The sequence below is a fragment of the Pelodiscus sinensis genome, chromosome 26, assembly GCF_052426305.1.
Source record: "Pelodiscus sinensis isolate ZL-2025 chromosome 26, ASM5242630v1, whole genome shotgun sequence".
NCBI classification, from domain to species: domain Eukaryota; kingdom Metazoa; phylum Chordata; order Testudines; family Trionychidae; genus Pelodiscus; species Pelodiscus sinensis.
In genome coordinates this window covers 13,784,106-13,797,161 of record NC_143077.1, presented here as the reverse complement: position 1 = coordinate 13,797,161, position 13,056 = coordinate 13,784,106, and the positions used below count along the sequence as shown (strand labels likewise).

Genomic DNA, 13,056 nt, shown 5'->3' with positions numbered 1-13,056 from the left:
AAAAAGGTGTCAAATGTGCAATTGAAGGCTATTTTCATATTAAATGTGAATTGAGTAAATTTGATAGAAACTTAATTTAGTTGGATAATTTTTATTTTAATTATATTGTAATTCATTTTTTAAAAAAATTCTGCATTAATAGAAGGGGGGGGATGTTCAAATGTTGAGCAAAAAAAGCACCCTCCCCCCAAAAAACCATGGCCTCTTTATATCTCACACTCCCCATCCCCACCATGGCAGGGGGAAGAATGTCAATTTGTGCCCCCTCCCCCCCGCTTGGAGGGAAAAAAAAATAGAAAAAAGGCATCAAATGTGCAACTGAAGGCTATTTTCATATTAAATGTGAATTGGGTAAATTTGATAGAAACTTAATTTAATTGGATAATTTTATTTTAATTATACATTTTAAACAAAACTCTGCATTAATAAAAGGGGGGGGGGAAATGTCCAAATGTTGAGCAAAAAAAGCACCCTCCCCCCCAAATCATGGTACATTTAAATTTCACACTCCCTTCCACATGGCAGGGGAATAATGTCCCAAGTGGCTTTCCAGCTGAGAAACTGAAAATACCAGCCATTATACTGGGGGGGAGAGGGCGGGGTGTCAGGCCAGGGGTTTGGCTGTGCCTCAGGGCAGGGGACTGGGGTGCAGGGTCTGGGAGGAGAGTTCTATGGGTGAAGATATAGGAGTGGGAGTAGCTGGGGGGCTGGACACTCACCAGCGAGATGTGCTGCTCTCCTGTTTCTCCCACAGAACCTGCCTGACCATGTGCTTGGGGATTGGTAGGTTCCCGCAGCTGCCATTGTCCAGGTCCGGCCAATGGGCTTGTGCGGGGGGAGGGGGGGCGGAAGCGGCCACGAGGGACCCTCTCCTGCCGGCTCGCAGTTCCTGCACCACAAAGGGCGCCGCCATGGCTGTTTTGCGCAGGGGATGGTGCCTGTTGCTGCCTCGCAGCCAGGCCCAACCAGCGTGGGGTTTGCTCTGGCTACTGACGCGCCTGCGCGGGCTGCCTGCTGCGGTGGGGGAGGGGCTCAAGCCTCCAAAGCGCCGCGTCAGGCTCTCTCGCGGGCCCCAGGCTGCCGACCCTGCTCTAAGCAGGGGTGAATGTGAGTAGTTTTAAAACGCCAGCATGGACGCACATAAATGCCCCCGCCATGGCGCCTGCGGGCACTGTGTTGGGGACCACGGCTGTAGGGTAAGAGTTAGTTACATGCAATGTGGCTTTTTCAGAGCCTATTCTGCTGTGAAGTGAAGTTTAAGAGGCCAGCAGCCTAATGTTCCAAATGAGAAAAGAGAGATGGAAAAGACATTACATTAGTTACATTAGTCATGTTCACTTCACTTCAATTCTACTGTTCCCTTCTATTTCATGTCTTGTCATCAACAGGGCTTTCATCAGTTCCTTTGGGAGCCTATTCTCCAATCTCACCATTGGGTAACACTTCTGGACATGGAAATTGTACATTCCTTTGCCAAATTCAAATCCACTGGTTCCTAGTTGCATCTTTACTATCCTGTTAAAATATTTTCTTCCCTACCTTGTTGTTTATACCATCCAAACACACAACCCTTCTATTTTACCCTTTAGTCACGTGAAACGGCAGGTTTGATACTACAGAGTGACTAACTCCAATCCTGCTTTCAATACTCGTGTGTCAGAAACAATACTGAGTTTAGTTTTTAAATGTAGGTTTGCACAGATCAGAATTGTGAAACTGTTCACCGTTCAGATGTGGATTCTCAACAGGCAAAGCAAGCAACACAGGTGCAGACGCTGGTCAACTCTCCTGACATTTTATTCCTCTCACACCCTCTGCCATAGGTGTCTGAAGCCCTACCCTACATGGCTGGGTTAGCAGCAGCAGGACAGTTTGCGGTCTTTCATTACATTTTTTTCTCAACATCATCTGCAATTAGTGCTGGTGCATTTCAAATACCACCCATGTTGTATGCAAGCAGCTTAAACTAGCTAAGAAGGTATTTCTTTGCTTGCACAACAGGAATGTCAGACTAGTTTCCTCATCTGGCAAACAGCAGTTTAATACCATGCACAGTTCAACTGTAAAACCTGCTAGAGCAAAGAGCATCCCAGAGCAGAAATACTGAACGATTTAGATTCAAATTCATTTTTTTAGTCTGGAGAAGCAGAGTTATTTGCTTGTGGAAATGAAAGCACTGATCTCAGCCTGCTGAACATAGGACCTGTGCTGGCTCTCTCTATACAACTCTGCCAATGGTTCCCAACAAGACGTGCATATGCCCAGACACCACTTTTCCAGTGATGGACTCAGGCCACAGCTCTGTCCCTACATCTCAGTCCTGATCTCTGGCACTCCCTGCTACTCCAGCCTGAAGACGAGTGACAGAGCTGTGCAGTGGTTGTGAAATGGGGATGGTGCTTTAAAGGCTTGATTCAGCCACTTAAACTATAAGTCACAAGTGAAATGTATTAACGAAGGCATCTAAGAGACCAATACTTAATGGTGGGCTAACTGTCTGGCAAGAAACTCCCCCCACCCCCAACATGTTCTGTTAAAACAGGTTTGGAAATTAATGCATTTAATATTTTTTACTTAACCAGCACTAGGAAGAATCCACTCTTAGTTTACATTTTAGGGCTGTGGGAGTTCCCAGATGGGAAGCCCTCCAGCTTGACCATCTCCATTTACCCACAGCAGCAGAATGAGTGGGAGAAGGGGCGTGCTTCCCCAACATGCCTTAGCTGCCTTGCCAATGCACGTTTGAGGAAGCACCTAAAGGAGTATGGAGACAATTCAGACGCCACAGCCCACTCCAAATCCTTTGCCTTGCTGCTGCAAGTTCCAGCATGGGCATGGATCCAGGCCAAATACCACAGCGATTTGTCATGTGGACATTTCCTGCTGGGACTTACCAGTTCCTAAGAACACCAAACAGCTGTAACTAAACTTGGCTTGGCCAAGGCTTATTGGTTAACATTCATGGTGATACGCAGGCTCCTGGTACATGAGGGAGCCAGCTCTTAAGACATCCCAGGGAGCCTGTATCAGAGGCAGCAGTGTGGGGCAGCAGGCAGAAGCCAGTACACGTGGGGAGCTGGCTTAAAAGCAGGCTTCCCATGTGCACCAGCTCTCAGGGAGCCAGCTGCTACCCCCCATGTAACTGCTGAAATTTTCAGTGGTCACGGTTACTTAATAGCATGCATTTTAGCATCCCTACTAACAATCCTAAGCCTTCCAGTCCAGCACATCTGATAAGTTCCCGCCTTGGTGGAAGAAAAATGCTTCATTACAACAGTGATTTTTAATCTCAGTCACTACCCTTAAAAGAAAAACAAGACCCTGAGTAGCTTGATCAGCTGCTGGAAACATCTGCGCTAGGCAGATTGTTAGGTCTCTAGTGCCATGTGAAAGTAACTAACTTTAGTCCAGTGCTAGTGGGACTGGAACCAACATAGTTCACCCATTTCCATGCCTGTCTAGTGGCCAAGCTTTGAAGATACTTGATTGGCTCACAGGTAGAGACATGCCACTTATGAACACAGTAACCCAAATCTTCCCTTCCAGAGACTGCAATCTCAAAGTAAGAACTAAAGAGCACCCTGTGCCTGACAACCACTTGCAAAGAGGAAGACACTTACCTATTAAAGGGTTGCTATTTCTGTTCACTGGCTTTGGGGGTGGGATGGGGGGCTGTTTGGCTGGCACCCCACTGGTTGTACTTGTGGTAGCAGTAGTGTTAGTGCTGGCATGAGCAGGGAGTAGAGTTCTGGGGGCTGGGCAAGGGGCGACTGTGGAATTGACTGTCTTTGCTGTGCTGGTGGTGGCAGTCACAGAAGAAGAGGGTGCAGTCCTTATAGTGCGGCTGGCTGGGGCAGGGTCTTTCGCCTGCACATCACTTGCCTCCTGAGAAGAGGACAAGGGTCTTTTTGGAGGAAGCAAAGGCTGCCTGGGTGCATGTGGCTCATGAGATGGCTCCACTTCTGAACTGGGATTGTTACTGGATGAGCCTGCAAAGAGAACACAAAAGAATGCTACAGAGACTGGGGAATGAGGGCTCACAAGAGAAGAGACTTCAAGACAGGTATTTCTTCATGAGAAACTGAAACAAGCCTCATTTCTTACCTGGTCTTTTCTTTGGTTCCTCAGCTGGAACAGGCTTCCTAAGGCTTGATCTCTTTTCAACCTCCTCCTCCAAGTTTGAGATCCCAGGGCCACCAACGGGGACTGTATGCCCATTCTTCAACTCAGTATGGCTCAGTTTGTCTGGTTCCTCTTCATCTGTGAGGGGAAGGGGGTGAGGAATGAACAGAAAAGCCATTAGGAGACAAAATATTCTTAATACTTAGTCCTGCCATGAGTGCAGGGGGTCTGGGACAAGATGATCTCTCGAGGGGCCTTCCAGTTCTACGATTTTACGATCTGAAGTCTGAGAAGATACATACCTATTGGCAGGCAGGGAACTGGCAACAGAATGCCAATGACTGTCTAGTTAAAAATCTGAAAGTATCCACAACATTCCTTCACTTCTGGAATAGATGGTCCTAGTATTACTTGCCACATACAACAGCATATGGTAACACCAGCATCAAGTTTGTTCAGAGCTCTTAATTTCTACCACAATGTGCTCAAAGGTAGCATAGGGCCTGATCTTCTGTAACTCTGGTGCATCCATTGTTCCAGTGGTCTCCCATACTACCAGCTCATTTACAAAGGAACATATTTACAAGGTTCACAGTTAGGATGGCCTTCAAGGCCAGCACTCTCCCATTCTCAGCAGTCCAGTGGCAGTTGCAGTCAAGCGCTTGCAGCCTTCTGTTTCAACCTACTTTTAGGGACTCGTAATGAACCCCTGTACTACGCTACATTAGAGAACTCAAAATGCTGGCCAGGCCACCAGTAGGATTGGTTCTGAAGACAAGATTCATTCAGTGTTTCCAGTGCACGGAGACTTTCCAGATTTGTTTGTACTCAGCATTCCTGCAGCATTTGCCCTGGGAAATGATGAGCAGCCCCAAACAGCTGAACAATGGGGAAGGTGATTCTCTTTCAAAGTCTCGTTTCTCCTACCTCCCTTTTCGATTTGGGTCTGGCATGCATTTCCAGAACCTCCTTTATCCTCACCACTTCTTCCCATGCTTTCTACAGCAGCATTCCCTAAACACTGAAAGCTGAGCTGTGCTTTAGGAAAAGAAAGGCAGCCACACATCCATTCCGCCCTGCCATACAGTACTAATCGCCTGTGACACCAGTGCTTGTGTCAGTGTAACTTACGTTGCTCAGGCAGTGATTTATTCTCACATACACACACATCCCCGAGTGACAAGTTTTGTTGACAAACTGCACTGTCGACATAAACTGAATTATTACCCATTAGATTGACAGGACACATTTTTTCCATTTTCAGCAACTGTTTCAAGTTCTCTGAGAATTCAGGCAAAGGCTGCTGGGTTGGCTAAATTTGATTAGGCTTAGTCTACACTTAAAAGTTAGGTAGAGAAAGCTAAGTTTCTTCACAGCCCTGTGCACTGTAGTTAAGACAACCTAACCCCCAAGTCAATGGAAGAATTCTTCCATTAACCTAGACAAAGGTTCAAAGAGGTCGATTGTCAATGCTGATGGAAAACACTCTTCTGTTGTTGTAGGAAGGGTTTATTCCTAGATGTTACAACCCATGCCCCTCCTCAGCTATCCAAACTCTCTCCTTATGCCCTCTTGTAGTTACCAGGTTCTGGCATGTAGAGAATGCTGCTGCTGGCTCTCACTTTTATCCCCAGGCACTTCAATTCCAGTGGCTTTTCATCATTTCAGAATCTAGTTCAAAATGGTCGCCCTTGCTTTTAAAGCGCTCCATGAGCTTGGGTCAGCCTGCCCGAAGGACTGCGTCTGCTGCCCTTGCTCATTTGGTGCTGGCTCTCTATGTCCCCACACTGTGGATAAATCACCTTCTCTACTCCTCATCCCCACATAGTCTTCCTGTGTCTGCCAAAACTCCACCAATGTTCGCATCCCATCTGAACCTACCCTCGCTACCCCTGCCAGCTGCTCTCCTTAGATTTGCATGCACCATTTGCAATCCGTAAAACACATACTAGACATAATGCAGCTGTCTAGAGCTGAATAAAGGACAGCAAAGAATTTTATTGAAATGAGCCACTGAGATCTGAATGTCAGAACTCAGAAGCCAGCACAGCACATGTAAGTGGGTAAAAAAAAATAATCTCTCCTCTCGCTCTCCAGAATACGTCTTTCAGATTTTGAGAGTGCAGAATTTAAAACTGTGACCAACAACAGAAACCTTCCACTGACTTTAATTTCTGCGATTTTAAATCTATCCAGCCTGACAGTGCTTGCCTGAGCCCACATTTTATTTCTAGCACTTTATTTAATTTTATTGCAACCGTTTCCTCCACTTCCTAACCCAGGTCAAGTGACTACAGCCAAAACACAAAATTCTTTGGTCTCTTACCAAAACTCCTGTGTGCCACACCCTTGCTACACCTTGGAACACCATCTCTCTGAACTCTCTCTCTCTCCTACACACATACACAGGAAATGTATACTGAGCCTATGTTTTCACTTCCTAAGTTTTATCCCATGACTCTCATTACACATCTTTGAACGACACAATCCCTCCCTTAACTTAGTATTTACAAGTTTCAGATACTTGTGGATTACATTAATCATATTTTACCATATTTTGCTAGAATCTTTCCTCCTGAGTTACATTAATAATTTTTGTTGTTTTCCCTATCGTTTGATGAGGAGCCCAGAAACGAAAGCACCATTCTATGCCTGTCTCAGGAGTATGTAAAGGACTCCTGTCAACTTCCTGATGGAACACTTCTACACAAGCCGCTCAAAAGCCATACTGAATTTTTGTTTCTTTTCATTTGGCCGTGTAGCCCTGGAATTCAACATTACAGTTAAGCTATTTCACACTGGGACTAGGATATAAACTAAAACAATCAGAACAACCTGGAGATTTCTGAGAGCATGAACGTGAAGGACAGGAGCACAGAGGGATGGGACAAAACGCTGGGCAGAGATACAAATATGACAGAGACATGACAGGAAGTGACACAATTTCCCTGTCAGCAGCAGACAGGCAAGCGCATACGAACATCGAATACTTGCCTTTGGCATTTCTTCCTCACTGCACTGCTTTCCTACCCAGGTGCAGGAGCCAGACAGGGAACACGTGCAAAGGACAGACAAGGGACAGGAGGGCATGTTTAAAAAACAGCCTTTATACTTTTTTTTATTATTTTAAGGTGCAGTAACAAGGGTGGGATTATGGCAGCAGCAGACCAGCTACACAGAACACAGATAGGCGGATGACAGGTTCATGTGCAAACTCACCCTGTTCAGGGTCTTCCAACAGAACCCCTCTTTTAACCAGCTCCTCTCTTGGCTTTCGCATAGAAATCTTTCGTTCTAAAACTGATATTAAATTGAAAAAAAGCACTCAGAAAACAGGGCAAGGGGAGGGTTTCAAAAATGGTTTTCAGATGGATTGGCTCTGTGGATGAAATAAATACAGCTCAAGAGGCTGCATTCTGCATGGAGGAAGAAGAGGAAAGAGGATGTAAAAATAACCCAAGGCCTGTATTCACACACCAAAATTTAGTGCTAGAGCAGTGAACAAGTCATTCCTCCACCCAAGCCTTGCCGGGGAAGCTCCTTTCAACAAAGGAATGTTGCACCTTTAAAACTCTTCTGAAAATTGATATTTAAAAGACATTTAAGCTGCAGTTTTAAGGAGCCAGTGGTTGGGGCCTCTGATCGGTTGAATTTGTCATCCCACCACTGGCAAAGAACTACGCTTTGATTCCAAGCATGCCAGCACTGGGACACAAGGCTGCCGTCAGACTTTGCAGCTCAGCCATAGCTGCCACTGCTCTGATGACCAATTGGAAAGGATGAACCAACTTGGCATGTGCTTCCCAGTGGGGGAAAAAGGCGTTTAACCAAACTTCAAGAGCAGCACTAAGCCTGATGCCTTACCTTCTGAAGTCTCCTTAAACTTGTCACTGCTTTTCTTTTTCCTCCACTTCCAAGGTTTGAAGATCTTGCCAAAGCTTGAGAACTTGCTTTTCCTCTTGGTGGGGGGCGTGGTGTCTCCAGATTCCAGGACGTCAGCCCCTATCCCCATGTCAGATGGTGGATGATCCACTTCTTCAGCTACACAGGAGGAAAAAAAAGCAAAGTCATGGGACTGGCTCAGTGAAACACTTGTGAGATCTCTCCTTCCCCACCCAGCCTGCCCCTGCCAGCCAGCTCCTGCCAGCCACTTGTGGATACCCAGAAAGTGATAAGCGGTGATGCAAGCTCATGCAGAGCAGATAGCAAGACTCCATGCCTTCAGAAACCAGTCAGTACTGAAGACGAGTAGTAAGCAATCAAGTGACATTTTTAATGACAACAAGCTACAGACATACTGTGATGTGTGAAGGGAGACTGGTCAAAAATTTCTCACATGTGAATTAGTTAAATTTGCACAGTGCTATAATTTAGCCGTAGGAGCACAAACAAAAAACTTGATTGCAGTCTCTTGAGCATGGCTGAAAGAAACTGCTCTAGCCACAAGCAAGCTCCATGAATAAAATACCTTCTGTACTGTACTAGAATGGCAGACTTCCATGACTGTATTTAGACAGAGCCTATTGAAGTTATCAGCCCATCTCAATGGCTGTAGACAATAGAACGAAGCCAGTCTGATTTCCACTCCCTACCCCCATAACAAGCCAACAGTACCCAGCCAAGTGCAACACAAACTCAGGAAAGCAACACAATGCAACCTTGCACTCCACCTAGTGTACTAGAATTCCCTGGAGGACACAGCCGGAGAAGGGAGGGCAGGGCGACGGGCTGAGAGGATATTCTTATGGAACATTTTCTGTATCAAACAAAAATCCTGCTTCTGTAGCAAGTTGCAAAGAGTGATCTGAACACAAAGCACTGAGACAGGCTCATCACCTTTCTTGCTCACCTGGAGTTCGCAGTTTTGTTAGAAGGGAGAATTCAGTCCGCAAAAGCCAGAAGGGGCTTGTAGCAGCCTTGCTTCATAGTGAAGAGTGCTAGTGACCCACTTTATGGTCATAATTAATAGGAGAATCCCTGGCCTCTAGCTATATGTAACTCGGCAGCACCTGAGTCGCTCTAAAGGACACAAGGCCGGTAAACAGTATTGAGAACAGAGACTTATCAAGGGTTTGTCTACATTTAGAACACTATAGCACCCTAGACCTAGCTACACTGACAGGAGCGGCTCGGCTCGCCTGTTAGCTCTGGTAATCCATCTCCAAGAGGAAGTGGCTGAGTTTACTGAAGAATTCTTCTGCCGACATAGTACTGTCTCCACAGGCAGTTAGAGCTGCTTGACTACGTCGCTCAGCGGGATGGATTTTTTCAGACCCCTCAACAACATAGCTATGCTGACCTAATTTATTAGTGTCGACCAACCCTGAGGCTTTTTGTCATACTAGAATGAAGTGCATACCCCAATATGCTGGGGACTCTATTGTGTATGCACTAGACTACAAATCACAATGGTGGGTCTTATTTTCTGAGCAACTGTAAGTAAAAACATGTTTTGGGGTTTGATGCTAACTTTTTGGACTCAGGGAGTTCTTGAGCTATCTGGTGTCAAACTAGGCTACATGACATGTCTCAATACTCCAAGATGACACCTCATTCATCTGCTACTCACATGCAGGAAGCTCAGCAAGACTCCCATCACTCACGGCTACAGGGGAGCCATCTTCTATGTCCAGCTCACCCCAATTTCCGTGCCATACATTTCCTGACACTTATGTAACACCAACCAGACGTCAGAACTGGACATGTTTTAGTAATACGTGGGAAGCCAAGTTTTCAGAGACAGAGAGGCAAACAGGAAAGGCCTATGCATTGTATTTCACTGAGATGCTTGGATCTTCATGCCATGATACTATTCATCAGGCATGTCTGCATTGCAGCCAGGGTGTGCAATTTGCAGTTCCTGTACTGAGATTTGTGCTAGCTTTAATCTAAATATAGCAAGGGTGATGACTGCAAGGACTGCATGAGCTTACGTGACCACCTGGGTCAGGGGTGGGCAATCATTTTTGATCGGGGGGGAGGGGGGACACGCCAAGAATTTGGTAAGTGATCAAGGGCTGCATTCTTCCATGATATTAATGGAGAGGATGTGGGGTCTGGAATAGAAATTGGGTACAAGGAGGGAGCTCTGGTTAGGAGAATGAAGTGCAGGAGAGGGTGTGGGTCTGGGAGGGAATTTGGATGGAGGGGTGTGTGATTTGGGGCAGGATACTGGGGAGCAGAAGGAGTAGAGTGAGAGCTAAGGGAGGGTTTTAGGAAGGGGTACAGAGTCTGAGAGGATGTTGTGACCAAGGACAGAGGTCCAGGAGGGGGGTGCAGCGGGTTACTTGGGGCAGAGTTGTGACGAAGCAGGAGGCGAGGGGGTGAAGAGTGCAGAGGGGGTCGGCTGTGACCTGGGGCAGGAGGAGCTGGGGTGCCAGGCTCTGGCTGGGAGACGCTTGCCATAGGAGGCTCTCAGCCAACAGCCCAGCAGGACCCTCAGGTAGGGTTCTTGCCTGCCACACTTCCAACGCCACTCAAAGCAGTCAGCTGCAGGGGCCATGTGTGTTTCTGTGCTGCTGGTGCCATGTGGGGGGGGAGGAGGGCTCCCAATCAATTTGATTTTACCTACAAGGAACATTTCTTGGGTCACTCTAAAGATTTCTTCCTCCTGACTCACTGGAGTCCAGCTTCAATGCAGTAATAATTTATTTTCTCAGAAAAGTTTGATTCACTCTGCCTCAAAGAAAATCTGAAGCCATAGTTGCAGCTTGGAGCCATTTCAGAAAGAAAGGTAAGTTCAAAACTTGACACAAACGAAGCTGATGAATTATTGTAAGTTTGTAAACAGGCGAGGGGAGTCTCATGCCTGTTTGAAAAGCAAGCACACAAGATACTTGTGCTAGTTTAATTCACATTCACCTCGGGTTAGACACAGGAAAAATCAGACTGGACTTTTAAACTTAACACCAAAGATGGATTGCCTGGACTCTTAAAAGCAGTTTCTTCAGAGACCAGAGCATTAGCCCTGGAGTCGTGAGTGTAGTGTTAAAGAGCTGCATTCATTTTGCTCAGCAGAGCGTTTTTAAAGTTCACAGGGCAAGCAGCAATTCTTGCCAGGAACAAACTGTGAATTGAATTTGGAACTGAAGTGCTAGGTAGTCATTTGAGCCAATGGTTAGTGACCATCCCCATACAATGCACAACACACCAGCTTTACAGAAGACCTGTGCCAACCTAATTTCAAATACATCTCCAGCGAGGTCCCCTATAAGAAATGTAAATTCAAGTGCTTTCTGCCACCTGAGGTTTCAAAGTGCTACACTAAGCAAAATGGGCTCCATTTTCTTTTAATAAACTGTCAGGTCGACAGATTAATGAACTGAACACAGCAATTTCTCCACTTCCAATTAGGAGGAAGATCGTATCTGCTGTCCTTGGGAGATTAGAGGGAGGACATGACAAAGCAAGAAGAGGGACCAAAATCCTAGATGCAGACAAGTCTCCAAACTAGCCATGAAGCAGCCAAAACACAAGTTAAATCAGCATAAACCCCATTCAGTTCTGGCTGTCACAAACAGATTAAGTCAAACTCTACCCCTAGTACACAGTGGGCATTTCTCTCATCAACTCCTGTCTCTCCGGAGTATATTTTTGTCATGAGAGCAGCTCCCTTCCTCCTTTCTCTGAAACATGACTCATCATACAGGCTGAAAGTTTGCAAGCATCACTGGGAAATAACCACTTATATTTGGGATTGTTAAAGTGCCAGGCTCACTAACAGTGCTAATTATTAATGACTGTGAAAGGAAGAGCATGTGCACACAGCCATTTAAAACAGTAGGCTTATGATACCATTATGAGCTGCATTCACTTTGCATTCTTAATTACAGGGTGGATCAGCTGCTGGAGACATGCTTTAAAGTGACATGTATTTTGAGTAGCCTTGCTTCCTGAGCAATTGTCCTGATTAACGAATACTCCTGTGGAAGACCAAAGAAAGAATCCGGACTCTCACGGCTGCATCTCTCTCACTGGCCTCATGTATGCATTCAGTTTCAGCACAGTTCCAGCCTGGATCAGTGAAGACATTTCTGAAAATGGCACGCAAGGGGACTAGATTTTGGCACCAGTTTTGTCTGTCTGTCTTCTCCTTACTCTGCTGCATAATGAAGTGTAGGAAAACTGTAGACTGTTGTATAATAAGAGAACACACCCCTCCTTCCTTGAGTCAGACATCTGGGAAACTGCTAAAGAGCGACAATTTTGTGCTTGAGGAAAGAGACCGGGGAAAATAGGAACTTGAAATTAGTGGGATTAGGGGTGTGAGCCTCTACCAGCTCCTCCAAAGTTCTCCCCAGAGCACAGTTCTCATTCACCTCTGTGTCGATCTAAAGTTATACGTATGGGGATAGATGCGAGACTCAAATGAGGATGTCATGGATCATTTTTGCAGATCGCGAGTTAAATGTGGATACAAATCTTGCAAGCATGCAGGGCTCCAAGTATCATCACTAAGCAGTCAAGACCATTTCCAATAAGAACCTCTGACACACATTCATACTCAACTACAGCCTTCAGAACTACCCTGTTGAACCAACGTTTGTGAAAAGAACTGCACAGATCTAGTCTAAAAGGGTTCCAGCACTTTCAATCAAATGTCTTGCGACTAGTTAATAAGCTGTCTGCATAAGACAGCTTCTTGAGTAGCAAAGCTGTCCTCTTGCCTACAGCTCTGAAGAAAGCTACTACAACTTCAAAGCAGCACACTCTCCCACCCAAGTGTTAGTGCTAAACCTCCATTGGAAAACTCCCAGGGTCCTGTTTTGGTCACATTTTAGCCAGCTGGTCCAACACACAATCACTGTTGTCTAATGCAGGGGCTCTGAAACATCCTTACATCACCACCCCCTTCTGACAAAAAAAATTATGTCACGACCCGGGGTGGAGGGGAGGGGACTGAAGGCTGAACCAATTGAGCCTCAGGACCATCCC

The 13,056-nt window shown here is 46.0% G+C and overlaps 1 protein-coding gene across 6 annotated transcripts in view; it reads right to left on the bottom strand.

Annotated features, from left to right (window-relative positions):
* PHACTR4 (phosphatase and actin regulator 4) overlaps positions 1-13,056 on the bottom strand; it is a 117,884-nt gene that overhangs the window by 12,812 nt on the left and 92,016 nt on the right. For 5 of the 6 annotated variants that reach the window (XM_075908596.2, XM_075908595.2, XM_075908592.2 and 2 more), the window contains 4 exons: positions 7,987-8,163; positions 7,342-7,422; positions 4,105-4,260; positions 3,621-3,989 (listed from right to left, as the gene is read on the bottom strand). In XM_075908596.2, the coding sequence (XP_075764711.1) occupies positions 3,621-3,989; positions 4,105-4,260; positions 7,342-7,422; positions 7,987-8,163 (783 nt within the window). The remainder of the gene's footprint in view (positions 1-3,620; positions 3,990-4,104; positions 4,261-7,341; positions 7,423-7,986; positions 8,164-13,056) is intronic. The other variant, XM_075908593.2, reaches the window with a different exon arrangement.